Source organism: Boleophthalmus pectinirostris, unplaced genomic scaffold (assembly GCF_026225935.1).
Source record: "Boleophthalmus pectinirostris isolate CB_2022bp ecotype Guang Dong unplaced genomic scaffold, ASM2622593v1 HiC_scaffold_2826, whole genome shotgun sequence".
Classification (NCBI taxonomy): Eukaryota; Metazoa; Chordata; class Actinopteri; order Gobiiformes; family Gobiidae; genus Boleophthalmus; species Boleophthalmus pectinirostris.
The window spans coordinates 1905056-1930896 of record NW_026571291.1 but is presented as its reverse complement, the minus strand read 5'-3'; the positions used below and the strand labels follow the sequence as shown (position 1 = coordinate 1930896).

Genomic DNA, 25841 nt, shown 5'->3' with positions numbered 1-25841 from the left:
AAGGACCTGCCCATTCAGGTGGACTGGAGAGGGGAGCTGCCCGTCAACGTGAACGTGCCCCCGGTGGATCTGCACAGCCTGGTCCTGGACTTTGCCACTGTGTCCTTCCTCGACGTCTCCGCTCTGAAGGGACTCAAAACGGTGCGTGGTTCAATATTATTACTTTTACTTGGTTGTTAAAGCTGATCTATGACGCAAAATGGACTTTTCAGAGCTTTTAACTATGTTATTGTTGTTTCCTTCTTTTACCCTCTTGAAGTTGTATTTGGAGTGATTCCTGCAACTAATTTTTAAAACGCTATGTTGCCAATCTACCCCCGTTTTCACCGCCCCCAGTACGTCCACCGCTCTGTACTTCATTCTACAAGTTTTCCTATTGGTAAAAAATAAATAAAAATGCTCTGCTCTAGTGGGTCCGTGTACTATTAGTTCTTTTGAATTTCAATTAAGAACAAAAAACAATAAAATCGGAAAACAGTTTGTTGTTTCATTGTTCCATTTTAGTGTCAAACAAGATTTCTCTATTTCCAGTATTTCATTTAAAATTTATTTCAACTAACACCAGTCGGAAAACTGTCGCTCTGGTTTATTTGCTCTGGAAGTTCTGCTACCAGGACGACTTACTGTATTTTTTGGACAATAAGTCGCACAGGAATATAAGTCGCACTTTTAAGGGGAAATGTATTTTATAAAATCAGAGACCAGGAACTGACATTTCCTGTGTAAAGTCAAGTTGTAGTAAAAACAATAGAAGAGAGAACAACAGACTGTTAACGTCACATATGAACAGTTCTTCAGATAAACTATAACATAAACAATAGAACAGAACAAGTTTAACAAACTCTCCATCTCACTCCAAATCACTAAATCCATTAAATTCTTCATCCTCGGTGTCACTTCTGAACAACTCGACCTCGACCTCCGGAGGTAAACAGAGCGCACGTCACTTCCTCTTGTGTCGCTGTCGTCAGACTCAGCATCAGTTCCAGTTAGAATTATTCGTTTTTTTCTGAATCTCGACAGGATGGTTTCGGTGTCACTGAAGTCCAGGCTTTGTCCATCCATCCAGTGACTTCAGGAAAGTTTCATGGTGCATCCTCCTGTTTGCCGTCTTCTCTATCCCCGCTTTCCACCTGTGCCTCATAAGTTTCTCTCTCACTCCAAACTTTCTTTCTGCTGTTCGATTATCGTTTTCAGCTGCAGATTTCACGACTTGCAGTTTGTAATCTGCAAAATCTGATTTACTTTTTAGGGGCATTTGTGTTCAGTCTTCTCAGTCGTCTTTATAAGTTTGTTTAAATGTTACAATTGTTCAGTGGTGCAGAAGTAATGGTGCGATCGACTGACATGATACAGACAGGACAGAGGCTCTTTCTGCTGGAGACATGCGCAGTAGAGCCAAGTGACAGTGGTACAGGAGGAACAGGAGCAGCAGATACTCACACACAAGACTAGAACCTCTCCACACTTCACTGAAACATTTTAATATATAAGTCACAGGAAACACCCAAACCATGAAAAAAAAGTGCGACTTAGTCTGAAAAATACGTTAACAGCCACTCTTCCAGCTGTTTGCCCCAGGGCAGCTGTGGCTACATCATGACACGTTTAATGTTTCACAGACAAACAGTAGTAAAAAACTCTCTCTTTGTCTTCACAGGGAATGGAGCCTGAAACTCGCTTCTGAACAAACTACTACAAAACTGTACATATATTTTTTTTATTATTATTATTGACTTGTTATAACGTCCGTAGAGTTTCATGGAGAATGTAAGAAGATTTTTTTAGATATGTTTTTATAGAGATTTTGTAGAAGAATCATGTGCAATATATTAAATTGAGTTCATTTTATGAGACTGAAAATAAATAAAACTTTTGTCATGTTGTAAAAGTTTCTCTTTACTCTCACGTGGTATTTGTGGAATAGAAGTATAAATAATAGTTTAGGCTGTTGATATGGAGATTTAACGTTCTGGCTTCACGTGTTTTGAACACTGACAGTGTAAAACCAACACATGCATGAAAAGGACAGAATGTTGTCGATAAAAGCATAATAAAAGGTTATGATGATATTTTTACTAACATCAAAAGACCAGGATCGATGGAAGTCATTTTTAACATGTGCTGTTGTGAAAAAAATTTGTTTTTTTTAAACCTTAGCCTATAGGCCTATTTAAAATCTGTTTTAAATATAAATAAATAGATTGAAATTCAACATTTTATTGACATATACACTTTAATGTAGTCTAATTAATAATGTAAAACAATATAAGAACACAGTGTCTGACAATTTAAGAATTTAAAAAGAAAAAAATCTCCCCCTCGCCACTAGGGGGTGTTACAGCACCCCCAGCAACCCCGCGGACACGGGCTGGTTTGGTGATCTTCTGAGCAAAATACACAACACAGCGGTTCACTCCACCAATGATGTTTATGTCGAGAGCGGGATTCGAACCATCAACCTTCGGATCAGTGGACAAACACTCCTGAGCTACTTCCGCCCTGATAACATATAACATATATACTATAACATACGTACTATAATATATATACTATAATATATATACTATTATATATATATATATACTACAACAAATGTAATATAACATAGATCAGGGGGGTCAAACTCAAATTCACAGAGGGACAAAGTCGTGGGCCAAACTAAATATTTATTGAAAAATGAAAACATCTGCATGTTTTCTCTTCTTTCGAGATCTGTAATGTTAAACCTTTTCTTATTAAATAAATGTTTAATAATAGTTTTGCATAAACAGTGAATCCAGAACAAGTTGAATATAAAATAACACCAATTTTAAATAAATAATGTCTCTATAGTCGATCTGTAGCAGCTCTGATACAGATTTGATATGAACTCACGGGCCAAATATAATTATGTCATGGATCAAATTTGGCCCCCAGGCCTGGTACATGTGACCTGAGTTCAAACACGTCCCTGCTGCCTAGTCGGCTTCTCAAAGTCAAACATTAACCTCTCTTATGTGAGCAAAGGTGAATGATCGGACTTTGACAACACGTTTTTCAACACGTCAAGGGACACTGAGTGAACAACGTCTGTATTTGCATGGTGAATTAACATGGTTAAAATCAAACGGTAACAACAAAGAGAAGAATTCTTCCAAAGGACTTCAAGAACTTTCTACCTCTACTTTTGTAAGTATATCCAGGGTCGGACTGGGAACAAAATTTGGCCCTGGTATTTTACCTCAATTTCAACTGTGGGACGTTTTGTGGGGGAAAAGTTCAGGGCGATTTAATTTGGCCACAAAAACATCATCTCACGTTCAGGGCTGTGGATAATTATTAGTTTTGTGATGCTGTAGGTCTTTACCAGGACCAGTATGGCAAGCCAAACTGTTCACATTTACACCCATTTTTAACACGTTAACACCTTTTTTGATGTGTATTATAAGATTATTTAATTTGTCGTCGTAAGTTGTTATTTGACGTGTCAAATGATTCTACATATGATAATGATCTCCTCCCACTGATTTTCCCAGTCAGTGAAAAGAGTCCAGAATAATCCAACACCGATCTCCCTCTGCACATTCTTTACTCTAATGTCCCTTTTACTGGAGCTGCTCCACCTGCAGACCACAGCCAAGTACAGGAGCCTCCACAGACTGGGACAAGATCAAACTACAAGTTGTAGAAGATACAACCTGCACTCCTGATTTTACAAACGCTCCTTTAGTCATGATTGTTTCAGTGGTGCATGGAAAGGACCAGATCTGCTCTGTCTCACTGCACTGGAGTCTGTAGAGGTTTTCATTGTCCCACTACGGACAGTTAAATAATCAGTTGTTTAATGATCGAATGATACTGAAAATATAAATATGTTGAGGTGGATGAGACTGTTTTAAATTTGATAAACGACAATTGACACAGTGTAAGGTTTATTTTGTAAGAGAACAGAATGTGCACAGGGACATCAGTGTTGTTGTTCTGGACTCTTTGTCTTTGTCAGTGATTGGCTGAAAACACTTTAAATTCACTGACTGAGAAAATCAATGGGAGGATCATTATCATATGTATAATTATTAATCTTATTCGTGAAATAACAATTCGACACGTCAAACAAGTTGTTAACATGTTAAAAACAGGTGTAAATGTGAACAGTTTGGCTTGTCATAGACCAGTGTCGTGCACAGACAGACACCAGGTGCTGCTAAATCACCTGCCCCTTTGCCCTCTGTACAAAAAGTGTCCTTTTGAAAGTTAGTTTTTTTATTTTTATTTTTTTTCACAGTGTACTGTGGTCCATGTTGACATCATCATCTAGAAATGCTGGATGATTAAAAGTGTGTGATCATAAAGCCCCGATGCTGCTCCCCCTCCCCACACACAAAAACTATGTCAATCATTTGTGCTTCATTTGTGCTGCAAAAAGTTTTGTTTGTGCTGCCTTAGTTTTGGAGATATTAGTATCTACACCAGGACCAGACCAAGACTAGACCAGGACCAGACCAAGACTAGACCAGGACCAGACCAAGACTAGACCAGGACCAGACCAAGACTAGACCACGACCTGACCAAGAGTAGACCAGGACTGGACCAGGATTGGACCAGGACTGATCCAGTGTCATTAGTGGAGTATAAATATAAAAATGCCGCAGTCGCCAAGTTGATCTCCTCTGCTGATGGTTTCATGTAATAAAAACACTAAAGTTTCTCTCAGTCTGGTCCATCGTTAAGGGAAAAGACCAGGACTGGACACTTGTATCCGGGGCAACAGACGCGTGTCAAGTATTTTTCTCCCGTTCGTCCACGGCGTCCAAGACACCGGGGCTTCTGAACTCCAATGCAAAGGCGTCCAAATAGAGGCGTCTAGGGCGTTTTTTTTTACACTATTACACACTATAATAAGGCAGCCGACAGTTCCACATGACCACAAAGTGTCCTTATTTTTCACTGAGCACCTGCCCCCCGAAATGTCTGTGCACCTCACTGAGCAGGACACAAGTTAGAACACATCTGTGGTCACCTCTGTGTCTCATCACCTCAGGAAGCCTGAATGAACTCTGTGTGACTGTTCTGTTCATCGTTATTATGTTAATGTTACTCCACTGTAGTGTGCGATAGTCTTTCCATTTCTCACTCATCTTAAATGATTCATGCAACTTAACGTAACTTACTTGTAGAACACTAGGGTTGGGCGGTAATACAGTATTACGGTAACAGGCAGTATCAAAAAGTAGCAAAGGGATCAGTTTCATTACCGTCATAAAAAAAATCTGCAGCACATAAAGACCTAATATAATATTATAATTTATTGATACCTAAATGTGTTTGCTCAGCACAAATGAATGCTTAATGTTTCACGATTTAAAACTAATAGTGTCTAAAATGTTTCTTTTAACTGTGTGGGGAGACGACGTTCGATTAGTTTCGTTTCATTGTCATGTGACGCTCATGAGGGACGACCAAGACAAGACGACAAGTCCAGCCACAAGACAGTTGGTCCTCCCCCAAAAAAGTACTAATACTTCTGCAATTTGGAAGCATTTTGGCTTCAGGCCACATTTGTTTATGTTTTACAGAAACAAAACTTAAAACCACATGACTCATTTGCATAAACTATAAGAGCTGATAAAAACAGTTATTTTCTTGTGTCGCTGATGTGGTTCAGCTTCTGTCGGACTAAAGGACACGACTCAGTGGAATATGAGTGTTCTTTCTGTGACAGAAGATGAGCTGCAGATGTTGAATCTGTTCTGCGTGTGTGTCGTGTTGAAGATGGTTCATGTGTAACTTTTTAGAGATTATAAGTCTGCAGGTCGTACACACAGTCCGTACAGCGGTGCAGTTTCGTAGTTTACCAAAGTCATACTAAAACATTTTGGTAATATGGTAAAACCATATAACCCAGTAAAATCCTGAGAAGTTTTAATGGTATCAACATCTGGATATCGCCCAACCCTATAGAACACACACTGACACATTCTTACATATGAATCAGTGTGTGTATTTTATGTGTATTTTGTTATTTCACTTGACACTTTCCTTTGTTCTAATGCAGAGCTACAAGATCCACCAACACAATGGAGTTCACATGTGACCAGTGTGGAAAGGTGTGTGCAAATGCTTCCGGACTGAAAATACACTACAGAATCCACACAGGAGAAAGACCATACAGCTGTGATCAGTGTGGGAATGAATTTACACAGTCTTGTTCACTCAGAGCACATATGAGAATCCACACACGAGAGAGACCATACAAATGTGAAGTTTGTGAAAAGACATTTTCAGTATCAAGCAGCCTTGTATCACATATGAGAGTCCACACTGGAGAGAGACCATATGAGTGTGACCAGTGTGGGAAAGCTTTCTCTACATCATCCAATCTCAATAAACACATGAGAATCCACACAGGGATAAAATCATACAGATGTAATGTTTGTGAAAAGACATTTTCAGTATCAAGCAGCCTTGTATCACATATGAGAGTTCCACACTGGAGAGAGACCATATGAGTGTGACCAGTGTGGGAAGAAATTTAGACAGTCTGGTGCACTCAAAGCACATATGACAATCCACTCAGGGGAGAAATCATACAGATGTGATGTTTGTGACAATACATTTTCAGTATCAAGCAGCCTTGTATCACATATGAGAGTCCACACTGGAGAGAGACCATACAGATGTGATGTTTGTGACAAAACATTTTCAGTATCAAGCAGCCTTGTATCACATATGAGAGTCCACACTGGAGAGAGACCATACAGATGTGAAGTTTGTGACAAGACATTTTCAGTATCAAGCCACCTTGTATCACATATGAGAGTCCACACTGGAGAGAGACCATACACATGTGAAGTTTGTGACAAGACATTTTCACGGTCGGACAACCTTGTATCACATATGAGAGTTCACACTGGAGAGAGGCCATACGAGTGTGACTATTGTGGGAAAGCTTTCTCTCAATTATCCAGTCTCAAAACACACATGAGAATCCACACAGGGGAAAAATCATACACATGTGATGTTTGTGAAAAGACATTTTCAGAGTCAAGCAACCTTGTATCACATATGAGAGTCCACACTGGAGAGAGACCATACACATGTGATGTTTGTGACGAGACATTTTCACAGTCAAGCAAGCTTGTATCACATATGAGAGTTCACACTGGAGAGAGACCATACGAGTGTGACCAGTGTGGGAAAGCTTTCTCTACATCATCCAATCTCAATAAACACATGAGAATTCACTTCAGACACAGACTATATGAGTGTGACCAGTGTGAAAATCCTTTTAGAACATCCCAGGAGCTCTCCACTCACTACAGAACGCACACAGGAGACGAATCAGACGACTGTGAACAAAAGGGGAAGGTTTTCAGGTCTGCGAGGAACCGACTGAAACATGTCCAAATGTTCCAGACTGAAGAGAAAAGCTGCAGCTCTGACCAGTGTGGGACGACTTTGAGACAAGCTGCTCATCTGAAGCTGCACCGTCTTGGACACACTAAAGGAGAAAGAGCTGCTGAGGCCGGATCATGTGAATCTAAAGTCAGACTCAAAAAGCTGGAGATCAGGCTTCAGAGACTCCAGACTGTGGAGTTGAGTTCTGTGTGGTGTCAAAAATAAACATAATTTTTAAGCTTGTAATTTTTTAATCTCTTTTTTTTTTTTTTTTTTTACAAGGAGGTTTTTGTTGAAGTTTGTCCATCTTATTTTTGATTATATTGTTTTTAACTTTGAGCTTTTAGTCCTGCTTCACTGCAGTTCCCTAATCAGAGACGTACATGAAGTTGTATTTTGTTTTTTAAATTCTACTTTCTGAGGAGTGACTCTTGTTAGCAACTCACAACAGAGGATTATTCTTTTCATGGAGGCTGTGGTAAAAAAAGAAAAAAAAGAAAAGAAAAGAAATAAAGGAAAAGAGCAAATCAAGTCTACCTGTGTTTTCTTCCTTTTATTTTAGACCAGTTGTACATGCTTGTCTTGTCTTATGTCTCACTTACATATGGAGGCGCTTTAGAAATAAAACAAATAAATACACGCTCAGAAACTGTGAGCGTCTTTCACTTTGTTAATCAGAGGTGAGAGAAGGTTTGAAATTGTCTCTGAATGACTGTGGTGGATACCTCTGCCACCACTCCATAGTGTCAGTATTATTTAATTTCACTAATTAATTACATTACACATAATTTAATTCCTTTATTGAGACTTATATTCTAATTTGAGTGCACACATTTTAGTTATTATAAGTCTAATTTACTTACACTTGTTCCTTTAGTTTTTTTTTGAGCGCTGGACGGAGGACCCTGGGAGAGACCATCAGGACTCAGCAAAGGGGGGGAGCACTATTTAGTTAGTTTTACTAAGGTAGTTTGTTTAGTTTGCTTTAAGGTCACTTTATTATCACTGATTATTTTCTGTATTATAATTATTTGCCTTTTTGTTACTTTGATTAAGTTATTGGTTTAGTTAATTAATTAGTGTGTAGCTTTAGTTGGTCCTCAATACACGCATCAAGAATCTCGGACTTCCGGTCATTGCGCAATCCATACTGGGAAGGATTTTCCGAAAAAGTGAGCATCAAACCTCCATGTTTGTTTTCCCAGTGGGATGTGTCTATTGACAAAGTCGATCTTTTCAAGTCTTTTGAACCATATCACATTTTGTTTCTGGTTCTGATATTGTTATATTTTAGTTTTGGGATTTGGACATCGTAATTGTGTGGTTGTTGGATCCTAACAGCAGATTACAGGATTTCTATGACCGTGGGAACCCTGTATAGATTGGATTTAGTTGAAAAAAGTATGAAAAAAACAATGTGAAATGTTTGTTTTTCATAATGTTTTTTTTTTTTTTTAGTTAACCATAGACAAACAAAAACAACACGGAATAACTGTGCAAAGTAAATTCTCAGCATGGCTAAATTGTGACTTTGTGAGTGTCATAGTGTCATAGTCACGTTCTGAACTTCCACAAAAATCCTCCTCACGAGCTGTAATAAGACGACGAGAGGCCAGTTAAAAATTTATTGACATGTTTCAGTTTTTTAATGTACATGAAGTCAGTCGTATTTACAGATATCACACATTTAAAAGTCATTTCTTATTTTAAGTCTGAACTAAATGTGCACCACTCACTTATGTGTTCAGGTAAATAAATGTACAGGCCCGTTCATAACAAGCGTCACGGTACAGTTTGGTACAGTTTGGTACAGTTTGGTACGGCACAGGTGAGACAGCGGCAACTCAAACGAACAATTTGAACAGGTACACTGGTTTATCAGGGTTGTAAGAGAAGCAGAGCAGTATTAGGAATTGGTCTGAATAAAAAGAACTGACTAAACGTAAGAAATTAAAAGTTAAAAATATATAAACAGATTGTGAGCTGTTTTGTTGGAAAAGTTAAAGCGGGGGTATTTTACTTTTCTATTTAGATCACCGCGGTATCTTTTATTGTTTTGAAAATGCCGTAGACGCTGAAAACAATGCAAGATTCAATTTTGTTTTTGATGCTCCAAGTCGCCCCTTCCTTTGCTCCTCCCGCGCCAAGTCACTGCCCCTTCAGAGCACCATCACAACATAATCAGTGTCCTCCTAGTGTCTCCGCTCGATTTAATTTCTCTCCAGCGACTAGGTCAGGAATCAGAATACACTAGACTAGACCAGAGGTGGGCAAACTTTGACTCGTGGGCCACAAAGGGATCTGAAATTTGACGAAAGAGCTGGACCAGGAGCAGATGGATGGAGTTTTTTGGTAATCCACCTCAAAAAAGAAAAAAAAAATAACATGGGATATGTAGAAAATATATCCCATATTATTGAAATATCCCATAATTGAAAATCATCACAAAGCATTACAACAAAATATCTGTTTTTCTAGTCTCATGGTATTTACGATTTATTGAAATTACTTTTTTTATTATTATTATTAAAGTTCAGCAGGCCAGATTACAAAGATTAAAGGGCCGCAGTTTGTCCACCCCTGCACTAGACGGTTCACAAAAACCCCCGAAGTGTGAGTTCGGGCACCAGCCAATCAGCGAAAGACGTTATTGTCCTTCTTCCTATGAGATTTGAAGCATTACATACGTCACGACCAAACAGCAGCGATTGGTTAAATAAAAAAAAGTACCCGCCTACTGTCGAGTGAACAAATCCTAATGCTGCGAGATCAGATGGTTTCTACGAAGTGATGAATTAGGCTACAGTCGGAGTGCACCCGCTCATGAAACTATTGCACATCACAACACTATTGTCAAGTCGTAGTGTACAATTTCGTTTACCGTATTTTCCGCACTATTAGTCGCTCTGGATTGTAAGACGCACTGTCATTAAATGGTCTATTTTGGAACTTTTTTCACAAATAAACCGCATGGGATTTTAAAGGAAACACAACAGTGTGATGGGTGAGTGGTTTTGTTTGTTTGTGACGTTCACGGTGACTCTGGGCTTTGTTCAGTTGTGGCGTGTAGGGAGGGTGCTGTCTGGGACCAACGGATTGTCGGCGTGTTCACAGTGACTCAGTTGTTCAGTCGTGTCTAGAAGCACGTTGCACTTGCTTTTTTGGTTCGTTCCTCCGTTCCGTTCCTCGTCGGCGTGGAGTGATGAGTGTGTCTGTGTGTGTGTTTCTCTGTGCGGTCGCTGTCTGCTCCGTGTGTGTTTGTGTGTTCTGCGGTTGGTGCGGCTTTGTAGTTTACTGAAGTCGTACTGGGACACCCGAGTGAATTCGTGTATAGGGCGCTCTGGATTGTGGTGCGCGTCATTTTTTGATGGGGTTGGAGGCTTAAGACTGCTCCCAATAATGCGGAAAATACGGTATATTTTTGTATAAGTAGGGCACGGGAGAGATCACTAGATTACTCAAACATGCACGGATGACTCTAAAACCTCTGTAGGCGTGTTTTTTGACGAGGAAACAACATTATAACAGCTCCAAAAAGTCACTTTAGCATAATACCCCCTCTTTAAATTTGGTTCATCTGTACGTTTTGCAAACCTGGTTCAAGTTTACTTAATTCTGAAAGGGGAAACTTAAAGTATAAGATGATAAATAAGAGATTGTTAACAGAAATATATGGATTCTCACACATACCACATCAAAATTACGACTAAACTGGGACTAAACCAAGACTAGAACGGGACCAAACCGAGTCAAAAGTCAAACCAAGGCACCGTTAAAACTTGAGTCTGGTTTTGACAGAAGATTTTTTTTTTAAAAGTACATCAGTTTGTTTTAAGTAATTAGGCACAGCAATTAAAGAAACATTAACCATAAACCAGGTAAAAAACATCTGCATTTTGAATCACGAGCGGTAGGTAGTAGTTCTAATAATGAATTGCGATCATAAAAAAGCAGGGAGAATATTTTAAGCTTCAGTCTGTTGCCGTTTATGATGGTTGTGTTGGTTATGGGGCTTTCGAAAGGAATACATTCAATTCTAACTGGTTGAGTGGAAGTTTTGATTTCCTATTCTTCATACTTTAACCTAAATGATACAAATTCAGACACAATTTGACGTTTTTAGTTGTTACCAGCAAATATTACATTGTCAAAAATCACATGAAAAGAACAGACAGTTGGTTAAGGCTTCTTTGTATATTGGGAAAAAACGGGTTAATGCCAAAAAATATAACTAGTTCTTAAAGCGTAGATCAGACTTTTGATTTGACCATGAATCGTTTGGACTTCATACAGACTCTGTTCAGGCTTACGTCACAGGAAGACTATTGGAAACACGCGATGACGACTTCCGGTGTAGTTCCCGACCGACTGTGATCAAACCCACTGAAGTAAATGTGATCAGCGGTAAAAGGAAAACTGCAGACGTTTGTGCTGTTTGGAATCATCTGGAATTTGGCGCCCTCGTCTCTACCCAGCGCGCTCGGAGATGTGGGGAAATGATAAAAACTGATGAAAACTTAGGTATGGTTGGAATTGTCGATCAGCCGAACATAACGGAACACTACAATGACATGGAGATTGAGAAAACTGGGACACTTTCTCATTTTTCGTAAGTTATGTTTAAACTGAAACGACTCACTGTATCAGAAATGATTTGTGTCCAGACTAGGGATGGGCATGATTAGTCGATTAATCGATAATTGATCATTAAGAATTTCATCGATTACGACAAACTGAATGTAGGTTGCTGTGTGTAGTGTGACCAAACAGGTCTGTACATGTGTCTCTCTGACCTCAGATGGAGACACAAACAGAAACAGAAACACAAACAGAAAAAGTCAGTCCGCCTGCAACGTACCGAAGCACAAATGTGGATTTAACGATGATTTGTACAAGAAATTCCACACTTTCTGTTGCGTTTGGGACAAGTGTGAGTCCATGTGCACAGTGTATAAAGCAGCACATATGTTTCTGTGTCCAGTGGGAAAAAGTTTTACCAGGTGAGAGTCGCTCAATGTCGATGACGAGGCCCCGCCCCCCTCCCCCCGTACGCTGTCCTGGTTTTGACAAACACAAATCTGGTCACACTAACCTGTATTCACCTGAGTCATGTCCTTTAATCCAACACAAGTTGAACCACATCAGCGACACAAGAGCTGTTTTTTTAATCTTCGCTTAGTTTATGCAAATTAGTGATGTGATTTTAAGTTTTGTTTCTGTGAGAGTTGCACAAAACTGAATTAAACACATTATAATGTCAAACGGGCTGATGTGGCTCTAGAGTCGTTCCGGTTTGTCTGTCGTAAAGTTGAATTTATTTATGCAGATTAGTGCAGATAGTAATAATAATGATGATCATTTTAATATAAAAACGTTAATGATTAATCGATAATTGGATCGTTAATTCTTCCGTCGATCGATTAAGAAAATTTCATCGAATGCCCATCCCTAGTCCAGACACGTTATTTCTGTGTCCGAAAGCCTTCCCTATCCACACAGCTATGAGCATTTTTGTTTAAGCTTTACAGACATTAAACTTAAAACCGCATGGCTCAGAGGGATTTTCTGCTGATGGTGAGTCTGTTCTGCGTTTGTCGCGTTGGAGATGGTTCATGTGAAACTTTTCAGAGATTATACATCTGCAGGTATAATATAGACTGTATATAGGCCTGTAACGATAATCAACAAATCAATTAATCGTACGATAACTTTTAACGAGCTCGATTACTTTACGACAGAACGAAATAGGGTCCAGTGTACGACATTTACATGACCAAAATGCCGAGGCTCACAGCAGCAGCCACAGAGAGACGAGACACAATATTCCAATGTAAGTCAATGACTAAAATAACTTTTAAGGGCAATTTTGTTACAGAGACTTAATAATTTTATTTAATACTTTGGTTGTATTTGGTTCAACAATGGTTTATTCAAGTGTATTTTTGTGAACAAGTCCTCGCTGTGAGTCAGACACATTAGTTTCCAAAAGTCTTCCTGGTTTGTGACGTAAACGTGAATGGAGCCACTGATCTTAAAGTTACAAAAACACTTGCTGCTTCACTGCGATTGGCTAAATCCAGCTGTCACTCAACCACAGCATGACTAAGGCTGACCAATAGGAGGAGAGGGTGTGTGTCTGTTTTTAAACATTAAAAGACTTGTACGAGATTCTTCCGTGTGTATTTGAGCTTAATGTGTCTCATATATTGTATAAGCAGCTGTTGAGGTCAAAATAAATCCACTGTGTATTGTCTGCAGTTAATTATAAAGCATTTTATTGTCTGATAACAAGGAAGTGCACCATTAGCATACTAGCTGTAAGCATTACCATGGTCTCTGAAAGTTGTGAGCGCTTATAAACTCATCGTGGTGAATAGTTAGGACGCTCTGAACGTGTAAGGTAAGTGAGGAAGAACAGTTTAAAATGAACTAGTCCTGTTTTTCACATTTTTAAGACCGTAAAAATCAGGTACAGCACCTTTAAGCTACAAATTTCTGAGTCACGATATGACTATTTCACCCCCCAAAAAAAAAGAAAATCTGTTGACTATTTTTGACAACTGGAAGTGCCTTACCAAAATGCACTCTGCTCCTGCTTGTTACAACTAAAACAACATGGAACTCTTTCTACTGATAATAGGGTCTGTATCTGCCCTGGTCTGGGTGGTGGGGCCCCGGCATCTGCCCCTGCGGCGGCGGCGGTCCCTGCATACGCGGCGGCGGAGGCGGGCCCCTGGGAGCTGGCCACATCCCCGGACTGAGCCCCCCCGGCTGGGTAAAGGGCGGGCTGAGGGTCCCCTGGTCCTCGGAAAACTGCTGCATGGAGTTTGGGTTGTAGTGGTGAGGGGGCGGCGCGTTCACCGGCGGCGGCGGCCCCGTGTGCTGGGGCGGCGGGTGGTTCATGTAGGGCGGCATTTGGCCCAGGATGTGCCCGGGCGGAGGCGTGATCGGCGGCGGGGCGTTGGACATGGGCGGGGGCGCTTGGTTGTACACCATGTGGGGCGTGCCGGTGCCTTGCGGGTGCTGCATCGGGTGGTTTATGGGCGGCGGCGGGGGCGGGGGTGGTCCGAAGTGCTGCTGGGGCATGAGGTGGTGGGGGTGGGACACGACGGGCGGCGTGGGGTAGTCTCCCGGGTGGTGGTGCGGAGGTTGAGCCGGACCCGGGGGCATGCTATCCCTCCCCGCGCCGGAATCATCCTGTATGGGCACCGTGATCAGATTGCTGTGCTTCCGGGTCGTCACGGTCGCGATCCGGAACGTCTCGGGACCCAGGCCGGAGTTGGGCGGCGGCTGATCGTGGGCGTTGGGCGGCGGCTGGCTGTAAGGGTCGTGAGGGCCGTGCGGGAGGTTGGGCATGTGGTGGTTCTTCTGGAGGTGAGGAGGCGGGACGCGGTACCTGTCCGGGTGGTCGGAGGCGGGCGGGGGCAGGTGCATGGGGTCCTGGTTGCCCCGGTTGGAGGAGGAGGAGGATTTGGCGGCGCGGAGGTGGCGGTGGTTGACGTGGGCCTGGAGGTCGCGCTCGGAGAGGTACGTACGTTTACAGCCAGGCACCACGGAGCACATCCACAGGGAGCCGCGCTGACACTGCTCGATCCTCTGCACCGGGTCTGAGCAGCTGAACATCGTCAGGCTGAAGGAGAGAGAGAGTTACAGAATTACACCAGGGAGAGTCTTTAAACTCTCCATATTACGCTGATCTGATCTAAGGCTGCGTTCAGACTGCAGCCTGAAGTGACCCAAATCCGATTTTTTGGCCCCCATGTTCATGTATCTGATCTTTTAATCACAGTCTGAACGACACAGATCTGATTTTTTTCAAATGTGACCCAGGACACTTGGATATGTGCTCCTGAAACCGATACATATCTGATCTTTTGACATGTGACTTCAGTCTGAACGGTCAAAGTGCATTCATCCACCTACACGTTATCAACAAGACACAAACATCACTATTCTGCACTGAAGTCAGCAAAAATTGTTAATGAACTCCGTGTCACTAAAGTGAAGCACATCTCCACTCACCACTCTTGGCTCCGTCTCCACATCCACACGTTCCTTTCAACAGACTGTCCCACAAAACCCCACGACCAAAAACCTCGTCCTTCTCCTTCTCAATCTCCTCCTTAAAACAAGTAAGTTGTTCATGTTCTGGCTCCGGTACGAGAGGAACTTTAAAATCTCCAGGTGCTCGATGCTGCGTCCATGTTTGGACAACTTCCATAAACACAGAGCACGCTCAGAATTGAGTGTTAAGCCCTGCAGTCTGAACGTAGCCTAAGTTTTAATGTTTCCTCATCACAAACAGACCTGAAGTTGTGTTTGTTTTTTTTGTTTCATTCACACGTTTAACACACAAACCCTGCACATTTAAGCCGAGTTCTTTTCCCAAACTGTGATAATACAAGAAGTGCTCCACTGTGTTTTTAGACTCCACACACCTTTACTATAATCATTTGGATAATTCCAGCCATAAAATTGCTAATGCTCCATGACATCACAAGGTGGAACAGAGCATTTTGAGCTTTAGAGTGGAGCCCTGCAGAGACCTGTGAGACCCAACGCAAAACAGAGCAGCGCAGGACACATTTTAAAAGCTCACTGCGGGCACGAGTGGGAGAGGGACTTTAAAATGCAGGAGCGGGCGGGTGGGATGATAAACCGCAGTCCTGCAAACTAAATATGTGTGTAAAGTAAAATATACAAATGATTAATGTTTGCCTGTCATGCATCATTGACGGCAGTGTCGCTGTATCGGACCGTTGTGGTGAAGAGGAGTTGAGTCGAAAAGCAAAGCTCTAGATTTGCCATCAATCTTCGTTCCTTCCCTCGCCTCTGGTCATGAGCTCTGAGTAAATGACCGAAAGGACAAGATCACAGATATAAGCAGCCAAAATGAGTTTCCTTCGCAGGGTGACTGGGCGCTCCCTTACAGATCGGGTGAGGAGCTCAGTCACATGGGAGGAGCTCGGAGTAGAGCCTCTGCTTCGAGAGGAGCAGCTGAGGGGAGGGCATCTGTTCTGATGCCTCCTGAACGTCTCCCTGGGGGGATATTCTGGGCATGTCCCACCAGGAGGAAGCCCCAAGGAAGACCCAGGACAGACTGGAGGGCCAGCCCAGAGGAGCTGGAGCAAGTGTCTGGGGTGAAGGAAGTCTGGGAGTCCCTGCTTAGACTGCTGCGTCCGCGACCCGACCCCGGATAAGTGGAAGAAAATGGATGGATAAAAACATTTTAAGCAGCCTAAACTTATGGATGTGGTCTAATCTCCAGCACATTTTAGATAAATCCTTTCCGCTTCTCGTGTTTGATAGAGCTCCGAAGAGTCAATGAAAAGACCTTTCATGAGAAAGAAAGCAAATGTCCCCATCTTGAGGGATTTGCAGGCGGGAGCAAGACAAAAAAATATTGCAGATGTGTGTCTGTTTGTGAGGAGGCAACAATGACTAAAAGCTCACACGAGTCAATTTTGTGTAATATAGAACCTTTAAATTATCACAATAACAATAACGAATTTAATACAATGCATCAGAAGTGGGTCAGGGTCACTGGGGTCTTGGAAACAGTTTCCACAGGGCTGTGAAAACTCTGCTGAACTAATGAACTACACTGAATGAGCACGAGTACAGACGAATGTAACTAAGAAAATGAACAAAAAATGCCTATACCAGTGGTGGAAGGAAATGAATTACAAAAGTAAAAACTTAAGTACAATTTTTAGATATCTGAACTTTACTTATGTACACTTTATAGTGGATACTTTTTACTTTTACTTCATTATATTTGAGAGCAGATATCTGTACTTTCTTCTCTATAACATTTCAGATCCGGACTGAAAGTAAAAAGTTTTGTGATGATTTCACAGCTACTGAAATGGCTCAGACTTATGTTTTAGCTCATTTAATTTGAGTTAAAGTTCCAACTTTGAGCAAACCAAATATAGAAAAACAGCTAGAAAAATTAAGAAATCAACTGAATCACTTAAAATCAGCTAAATTATTGATCAAAATCACTACAGTTGACGCTTTAATTGTTCAAAAATATATATGCCAAATTCCTTTTACTTTTTACTCTTAAATTATAAACTGAAACAGGTACTTCTATGGTTTTACTTGAGTAGATTTATTTTTAATGTGAGATTTTTTGCCCCTGTATCTGTTCTTTTATTTAACAAAACTGAAAACTTTATCCACCACTGGCCGATCCAGAGTTGACTCTTACCCTGGGCACATTTTGTCTCCTTTCTTCTCGTGGAGCAGGGCGCACTCGTAGCAGAAAACATGTTTACAGGGGATCTACGAGAGACAGGTCCAAATATGAGACTTACATTTAAAAATATTAAACAAAAATGACAGAAAACACTCACCATCCGTCCATAGAGCTGAATGGGCAGCCCGCATTTGTCACAGAAGTGGATTGGCAACTTGTCCTTTTCTCCGAGCAGGTTCAACTACGAGAGAAAAAAAATAAAATAAAACTTACAATTTGAAAATGGAATAATTACACTGATTAAAATTATGAGCTGTATCAGAACAAGTATAAGAGTAAATAGACGAGTGTAGACGCCCACGGAGCACTGAGGGATCACACAAATATAAAACCATGTGGGAATAGAAAAGAAAGTTCTATGATTTAATGTGGAAAATCACATTCTATTGTCTGAAAAAGAGTAATCAGTATTGAGATCTAATCTGTGTGTCATTTGTTCATTTGTTCCATCCATTTTCTTCCGCTTATCCAGGGCCGGGTCGCGGGGGCAGCAGTCTAAGCAGGGACTCCCAGACTTCCTTCACCCCAGACACGTCCTCCAGCTCCTTCGGGGGAACCCCGAGGCGTTCCCAGGCCAGCCCAGAGACATAGTCCCTCCAGTGTGTCCTGGGTCTTCCCCGGGGCCTCCTCCCGGTGGGACATGCCTGGAACACCTCCCGAGGGAGGCGTCAGGAGGCATCCAGAACAGATGCCCGAGCCTCAACTGGCTCCTCTCGACGTGGAGGAGCAGCGGCTCTACTCCGAGCTCCTCCCGTTCATTTGTTTTTCAAAATAAAATTATAAATAAGAAAAAAACACACAACAGTTTTCTTCATTATTTGTCTCCAAAACCAAAATGAAAAAAAAACAGATAACGATTTCTTTTTTCACTTTTTGATTTTGTGTTTAAATGAAAAATGGAAAAAAACAGATAACGTTTACGTGACTTAAACTGTGACGTCGAACTGAACCAGGACTGAACCAGGACTAAAACAAGACTGAACCAGATCCAAACGAGGACCAAACGAGGACCAAACTCGATCTCAGTCTCAGTCCTGGTCTGGTTCCGGTCTCAGTCTTGGTAATGTTCCTGGTTTCAGTCCTGGTCCCAGTCCCAGTCTCAGTCCTGGTCCCGGTCTGGTCCCGGACCTGGTTCAGTTCGGCGTCACAGTTTAAGTCACGTAAACGGGAATACGTTTTTTCCATTTTTCATTTAAACACAAAATTGAAAACCAAAATTAAAAAACAGATAATGATTTGTTTTTTCATTTTGATTTTCGAGACAAATAATGAAGAAAACTGTTGTTTTTCGTTTTCTTATTTTTGGTTTTATATTGAAAAACAAATGAACGAATGATACACGGATTGAGTCTATTTCTTCCATTTTATTCTCATGACACTATTTCAAACCAAACTGACCTTAAAGTCCCAGAACAGCGGCTGTGGGAACCTCCTCTGATTTCCATAGACGTCTTTAGACCCACAGTCAAACCTCTCCTCCTGTTTGAATCCAAAGTTATCTGAAAAATACAAATAAAAAAACACAATTACATTCAAACACAAACACACACTCTCACCATTGCGGACTGCTGTGTCTTTCAATCCAGTTAAATCACACAAACTCACTCACAGACAGATTTCTCACTAACAGTTGGTCCAAAATTCTGCTGTGCGACTTTTAACTGAACCCAAAAAACGTGAGCACATGACCCCAATTTTAGCATCATTGCGTTGTCTTCCAGTTCGTTTTAGAGTTGATTTTAAGATTTTATTGTTTGTTTTTAAAGCTTTGAATGCAACTTAAATTTAATAAATAGAACGACTGTTAAAACTATTGACGGGCAAATGAGTCGGAGCACTGCCTCGGAGCTCGTCTCGCAGCAGCCGCTCACGTGACCAAGTGTGGAAGTGTCGGTCCATCCCCCGACTGCTTCGCTCTGCGTGTCAGTCGCTTCAGTGTATCGAAGTGTTTCATTGGCTCGGCGAATGTTCCGCTCTGCAAATGTTCCGCTCTGCAAATGTTCGCTCTGCAAATGTTCCGCTCTGCGATTGGTTCAGATGCTTCAGAGTGTTCGGCGCACTTCCGTGGTTTGACGAGCGCTAAACTGCTACAGTGTAAAAGATGCACCAATATTTCTTAAAAATGTTGGGTAGTGAGGAGTATTGTGTGACGTTAGTGGTGATTTTGTCGACTTTTGGCATTTGTTTCATTTTCAATGGCATCTACAAGTGGAAAAAAGTGATCCATGGTTTGGGATCACTTTGATCTAATTCCACCTAACAAGGTAAACTATTCAGTGTTGGGGAGTAACAGATTACATGTACCAGAGTTATGTAATCAGAGCACAAATTATGAGTAACTGTATTCGGTTACAGTTACTGTTTCAGTGAGTGGTAATTGGATTACAGTTACTTTGTTGAAATAAATGGATTACACTGCGGTATTTTCCTGTTTTTACATTTTGGGCTATATCCCTTTTTTTTTTTTTTTTTTCGTAATTCCACTCATTTCCAGACACTTAACCAGGTCTAAAACCAGGTCAAACTAGATCCAAACCAGGTCTAAACCAGGACTAAACCAGGACTAAAACCAGGACTAAACCAGGTCTAAAACCAGGTCAAACTAGATCCAAACCAGGTCTAAACCAGGTCTAAAACCAGGTCAGACTAGATCCAAACCAGGTCTAAACCAGGACAAAACCAGGACTAAACCAGGTCTAAAACCAGATCTAAACCAGGACTAAAACCAGGTCTAAACCAGGACTAAAACCAGGTCTAAACCAGGACTAAACTAGGACTAAAACAGGACTAAAACAGGATTTAACAAGACTAAATCATACTGTGTGGACATGTCTCCTCCTCTTTAATCAATAATATTTTTAATTTGGTTCAGTAAAGTTTGGGCTTTTTATTTTCTTTTATCAGACAAAACATCTTATGTAAAAATTTCCTCGTCTTTGCTTCTCTACATCAAATCAAGTAATCCAAAGTATTCAGATGACATTACTCACTTTAAGTAATTTAATGGATTATGTTACAAACTACATTTTGGGGTATGTAATCTGTAGGGGAATACATTTTTAAAGTAACCTTCCCAACACTGCACCTATTTTCTTATTTACAGCATGTTATTTATGTTGCTCTTTACATATTATTTTAAATCATCATTATTATTGTTGTTGTTAGGCTCTGCACACAAGTATTGTCTTATTGTTAAATTTGTCCACTAGAGGTCAGTGTTTCTCCAACACCTCAGACACGTCGAACTATTTGAGACAATATTGCAACTGAGGTGTCAACGCTTTACGAGGCTCCATAGGAGGGTTTCAGTCACGTGATCACGATGATGCGCGAATTTCAGGTGGAGGGCAGGAAGTGAAGACAAACACGACAAACAAACACGGCTCTGGAGAACACAGATATGGAGAAGAGTTCTTATTGTAAGGATTTAGAGCCAAGAGCAAGGCAAAAGTACGAGCAGTTAGTCGACAAATATATTGGGAGTGACCCCGATCTTATTGAAAATGAGAGAATTTTCAACCGAAGTAAAAGATTTGCCGACAATCGAGGCAGAGGAGATCACGAACTATTTAGCTCTTCAGACATCGTTCTACACCAGACAATAGATGAAGGCAAAGTACAAAAGTTTGGAGGCATAGAACTTTTTTTGAAGGTGGATGGGTCCTCAACCTTGGTGCAAAATGTCTAAATGATGATCATCATTTGGTCTTCGCCGGGGTGAGTGTTTCTCTTATTTTATGTGTATAGACGTTATGGGAAAAACTGCAGTGTATCGGCAGTGACCTCTATCTGAACTATTTAATGTCAACAAACGTCATTCGCCGTTAGTCGTTAATGATTCGTTTATGTTTAGATAAACCACAAAAAACAATTTAGCTTCGTAACAAACCTTTGACGAAGTGTTCACTGCAGACATGAGCATTAGCGAATTCTGCTCCTCCCGACCGCAAACAGGTTTGTAATCCACTTTTTACGGCGTTGTTCTGTCGGCTTTTCCCATTTCTCACCTTTGTGGACGACTATATTCGATACTCTAAAAAAAAAAAAATCGCTTTTCCTTCTCTCGGTTAGAACGATTGGCACAGCCGTAAACTACACAACACATCGGCATTTTCCTCCAGTCAGTTCACTTCCTGCCCTCCATCTGATTTTGCGTGCTGACAAACGTAGCCCTGTGACGTCACGTGAAACCCAGATATTCGCCCATCACTAGTTAAAATTGTAAATGTATAATTTTCATGCCTAACTTTATTTCTGCTCTAATAAATGGATAATGGTTTATGTTTTATAGGCTCTAAATGTTCCTATCTAAGGCTGCGGTTCTTATAATTACTCAATTTCTTGAGCCTATTAAAAAAATTAGTAGCTCTCTGGCATTTTTGTTTTGGAAAGATAGTGGAAAAAAGGTTGGAGACCCAGGGACTTTACAGTCTATGGTCTCACATCACAGGTTTTATATATTTTTTTACACTCACCCTCCTCTCCTGTTTCGCTCTTGCACACGCGTCCTCCAGGCCTCGGAGCTCTGGGGGGAGGTTTGCTTCTCAGCGGCGGCTTCGAGATGAGTTTAATCGGGATCCGTCTGCGGACATCAGGCCCCCCCAAACTCCCAGAGCCATCACTGCCCTGGAGATCATTGTCTGAAAAAAACAACAACAAAAAAACAACACAGGGTTTATTTTTTATATTTGAAAGTTATTGGCCTCCCCGGAGCAGATGGAGCAACTTTAAATAAGAAGCAATGAGATTATGAATGCCAGCTCTAACTTCTCGACCTTAAGAACCAATACTGAGTAACCAAATAAACTTCACAATCCCTAAAAACAATAAATTAAATGTAACACTGTCCAACTACCAGTATTTTTCTTTAAACTGACACCACAGAGACGCGTATCTTTCTGGAGATTTCACCAGACTTCACCACCATGGAAATAGCAATCAGACTTCTCCATGGAAGATATGAAGATTAGAGCCACAGAAACAACATTTCCATGGAGACAAGGACGAGAAATAAGAGTCAGGTTTGTGAGGATGCAAGCTCGCTCACAGTGAAGACGCATATTTGAATGATGCTTTTCAGAAGAAGTGTAAGAGTACCCAAGTATGATATAGTCACGGTATGAACCTCACGGTACGATATTTATTGTCGTAGGAAAGTTCACGATACGATGGGGAGGCTCATGATTAGGGATATAATAATTTAGGTTAAGGTTATAGGTTTAGACCTAATATAGTCCTGGTTTAGACCTAATATAGTCCTGGTTTAGTCTTAGTTTAGTCCTGGTTTAGACCTAATACAGTCCTGCTTTAGTCTTAGTTTAGTCATGGTTTAGACCTAATATAATCCTGATTTAGTCCTGGTTTAGACCTAATATAGTCCTGGTTTTGTCTTTAGTATAGTCCTGGGTTAGTCTTGGTTTAGACCTAATATAGTCCTGGTTTAGACCCAATATAGTCCTGGTTTAGACCCAATATAGTCCTGGTTTAGACACCAATATAGTCCTGGTTTAGACACAATATAGTCCTGGTTTTGTCTTAGTTTAGTCTTGATTTAGATCGAATATAGTCCTGATTTATATAGTCCTGGTTTAGTCTTAGTTTTGTCCTGGTTTAGACCTGATATAGTCCTGGTTTAGACCCAATATAATCCTGGTTTAGACCCAATAGAGTCCTGGTTTAGACCCAATAGAGTCCTGGTTTAGACCCAATAGAGTCCCGGTTTAGACCCAATAGAGTCCCGGTTTAGTCCCGGTTTAGTTTAGTCCTAATATAGTCCTGGTTTAGTCTTAGTTTAGTCCTGGTTTAGTCTTGGTTTAGTATAGTCCTGGTTTAGTCTTGGTTTAGACCTAATCTAGTCCTGGTTTAGTCCTGTGAATGTTTTGATAATAACTGAGTCGCACTCGGACTGTGCAAAAGCTGAGCTCTGTAACATCACATCGGGATACGTCAACTTGTTTACTAAATACACTAGTACAGATAAACCACAGATGTCTCAGTTTATATCGTAAACCCGCGCACAGCTGAAACGATCCCTGCAGAAAGAGACAGATTCGTGCCAAGTTTGTGTTTTTAATTCAAAGCGCTCGAGGTTAGCGCTGCGTGATGCTAACTCGGCGCGTGCTAAGTAGCTCCGTAGCGCTCTGGGAAACAAACAAAAGCATTCGGCGCGGTGATGTGACGCCCGGGTGAGTCGCGATGGTTAGTTCGGATAAATGCTTAACTTATTCCGGTGAAATGTGGGTTAAAAAGAGAGTTATTTGGACGGCGGCCTGTGCGCGTCTTACCGCTTTGGTCCATGATCCGTGAGCCGAGTGCGCGCGCAGCATTCTGGGACTCACCGGAAACTGAACTGCGCATGTGCGGAGGAAGCGCAGTTTTGAAGTTTTTCTATTTTTATTATTATTATTATTATTATTTTTTTTTTTTTTTTTTTTTTATTATTATTATTATATATTTTATATTTTTTTATTCAGGATTTCCACTCTTTCTCACTGACAAAATTCCAAACTCTTCATTTAATCAAAGAGACTTGTAATTCGATAGATTGTGATTGTGATGGTCCATGATATTATTGTGAGAACTTTGACGATACGATATCACGATATTTCGATTGATTACATCTCTACTTTTCAGAATAATACAAACACCCAAAATGAACTAAAATGAACTAAATTTAATAAAAAGCGCAGTTTTGAAGTTTTTATGTATTATTATTATTATTATTATTATTATTATTATTATTATTATTATTAATTAATTTATTTATTTATTTATTTTTTTTTTTTTATTCAGGATTTCCACTCTTTTTCACTAACAAAATCCCAAAACTTTTCCATGATTTTTTCATGACCTAAAGTGAATTTTCCATTACTTTACGCCACCTCCATGTGTTCAAGTAGTAGTAAATATGAAATGTTAACCGTTTCCACTCACCTTATGGTCTGATATTATAGTTGTTGTTTTTTTTTTGTTGTTGTTGTTGTTTTTAAAATAAAAAAAAATAAATAAAAAAAAAAGGACTGGATGGAATATTTTTAAAAAGTGTCTCCACACGTCTCCAACACTCTGGCTCACGAGGAAATGAGGCCCTATGTCCAAAATCCGAACTGTCCCTTTAACAATGGCCCGGTCCAGCAGAAGTAAACATCAAGGCCAAAAATTCAAGTTAATTCATCTGATATAAAAATGTATTGAACAGATACATATGTACTCTAGTTTATGAAACGGTTCACCTTTATTCTGTACCATTTTTGGTTCTAAAGTTCCATACGTTTTAAACAGACCATGTATGAAACATGGAACAAAAATTATTTCCCAAATTTCAAAGACCTGCAAATCATGTAAATAAATGGATGTATTTCATCATATCTTGTGTTATTCCATCTTTGAACTGTTGATGAAGGTACATGATTTAAAAAAAAAAAAGTATTTAAAATGATAAAAATTTGCTTGGAAGGACTGACATATTTTATAGAAATAGTTTCCTTTCATTTTGAAGTAATATTAAAGTATTCAGAAGAAAAAAGTTGACAAATTATGTAAAATTGTTTGCACAATTTTCCCTCCGTTACTTTTCCCTCCGTTACCATGACCTTTCTTAATAAAAAATCTCATGAGTCAAAAAGTAAGAGGTTTTTCAACCTAATCTTGTACCATATGGTAGAAAACTATATGAAGCAAATATTCAAACCAGTTTGTTAAGGATATGTAAGTGAGAACCAAGAGTTATCACTGTTTGGATTTATTGACCAAAAAGTGCTGCATATTTCATTCCCTCCGTTACCGACATGAGTTTTTAAATTTTTTGTCAACAACTTGAAAGAATATCACAGGTTTAACTTTACCCTGTTGGAGTGTAACTCTTTCCTACATTCTGATACTTTACTTATTTCAATAGTCCCTCTAGTTTCTGAATAAGAGACATTTGAATGTCAAAAATCTGCCCCTGTTTCCCTCCGTTACCACTTGACTGGACCCAGCTGCAGAGATTGGTAAGTATCCAAATGATTCTATTGAAGTTGTATGTGTACGGGTTTAAAAACACAATAGAGCGCTTCCTGTATTACCACATGACATCACAAGGTTAGGTTTTTGAGAACGTAACAACATTATAACTAGGGGTGTCAAATTATCGCGTTAATTGCGATTAATTAATTACAGTCATATTTAGCGCGTTATGTTTTTTAATCGCGTTAAT

General features: G+C 40.3%; 2 protein-coding genes and 1 pseudogene across 2 annotated transcripts in view; 2 read left to right on the top strand and 1 right to left on the bottom strand.

The window, feature by feature from the left end:
* Positions 1 to 1687, top strand: part of LOC129410933 (chloride anion exchanger-like) — a 15373-nt gene extending 13686 nt beyond the window's left edge. The window contains exons 7-8 of the mRNA XM_055160035.1: positions 4 to 141; positions 1661 to 1687. Coding sequence (XP_055016010.1) covers positions 4 to 141; positions 1661 to 1687 — 165 coding nt within the window. The remainder of the gene's footprint in view (positions 1 to 3; positions 142 to 1660) is intronic.
* A 1407-nt stretch (positions 1688 to 3094) lies between these two features.
* On the top strand, positions 3095 to 7874 carry LOC129410913 (zinc finger protein 883-like; annotated as a pseudogene).
* A 1117-nt stretch (positions 7875 to 8991) lies between these two features.
* Positions 8992 to 23977, bottom strand: LOC110172370 (Cbl proto-oncogene-like 1, E3 ubiquitin protein ligase). The gene is made up of 6 exons (XM_055159983.1): positions 23929 to 23977; positions 22120 to 22284; positions 19043 to 19143; positions 17742 to 17825; positions 17597 to 17670; positions 8992 to 15010 (listed from the first exon to the last, which is right to left on the bottom strand). Exons 1-6 carry the CDS (start codon positions 23939 to 23941, stop codon positions 14008 to 14010), a joined length of 1440 nt encoding a protein of 479 aa, XP_055015958.1. The 5' UTR covers positions 23942 to 23977; the 3' UTR covers positions 8992 to 14007.
* Between the last annotated feature and the right edge of the window lie 1864 nt (positions 23978 to 25841).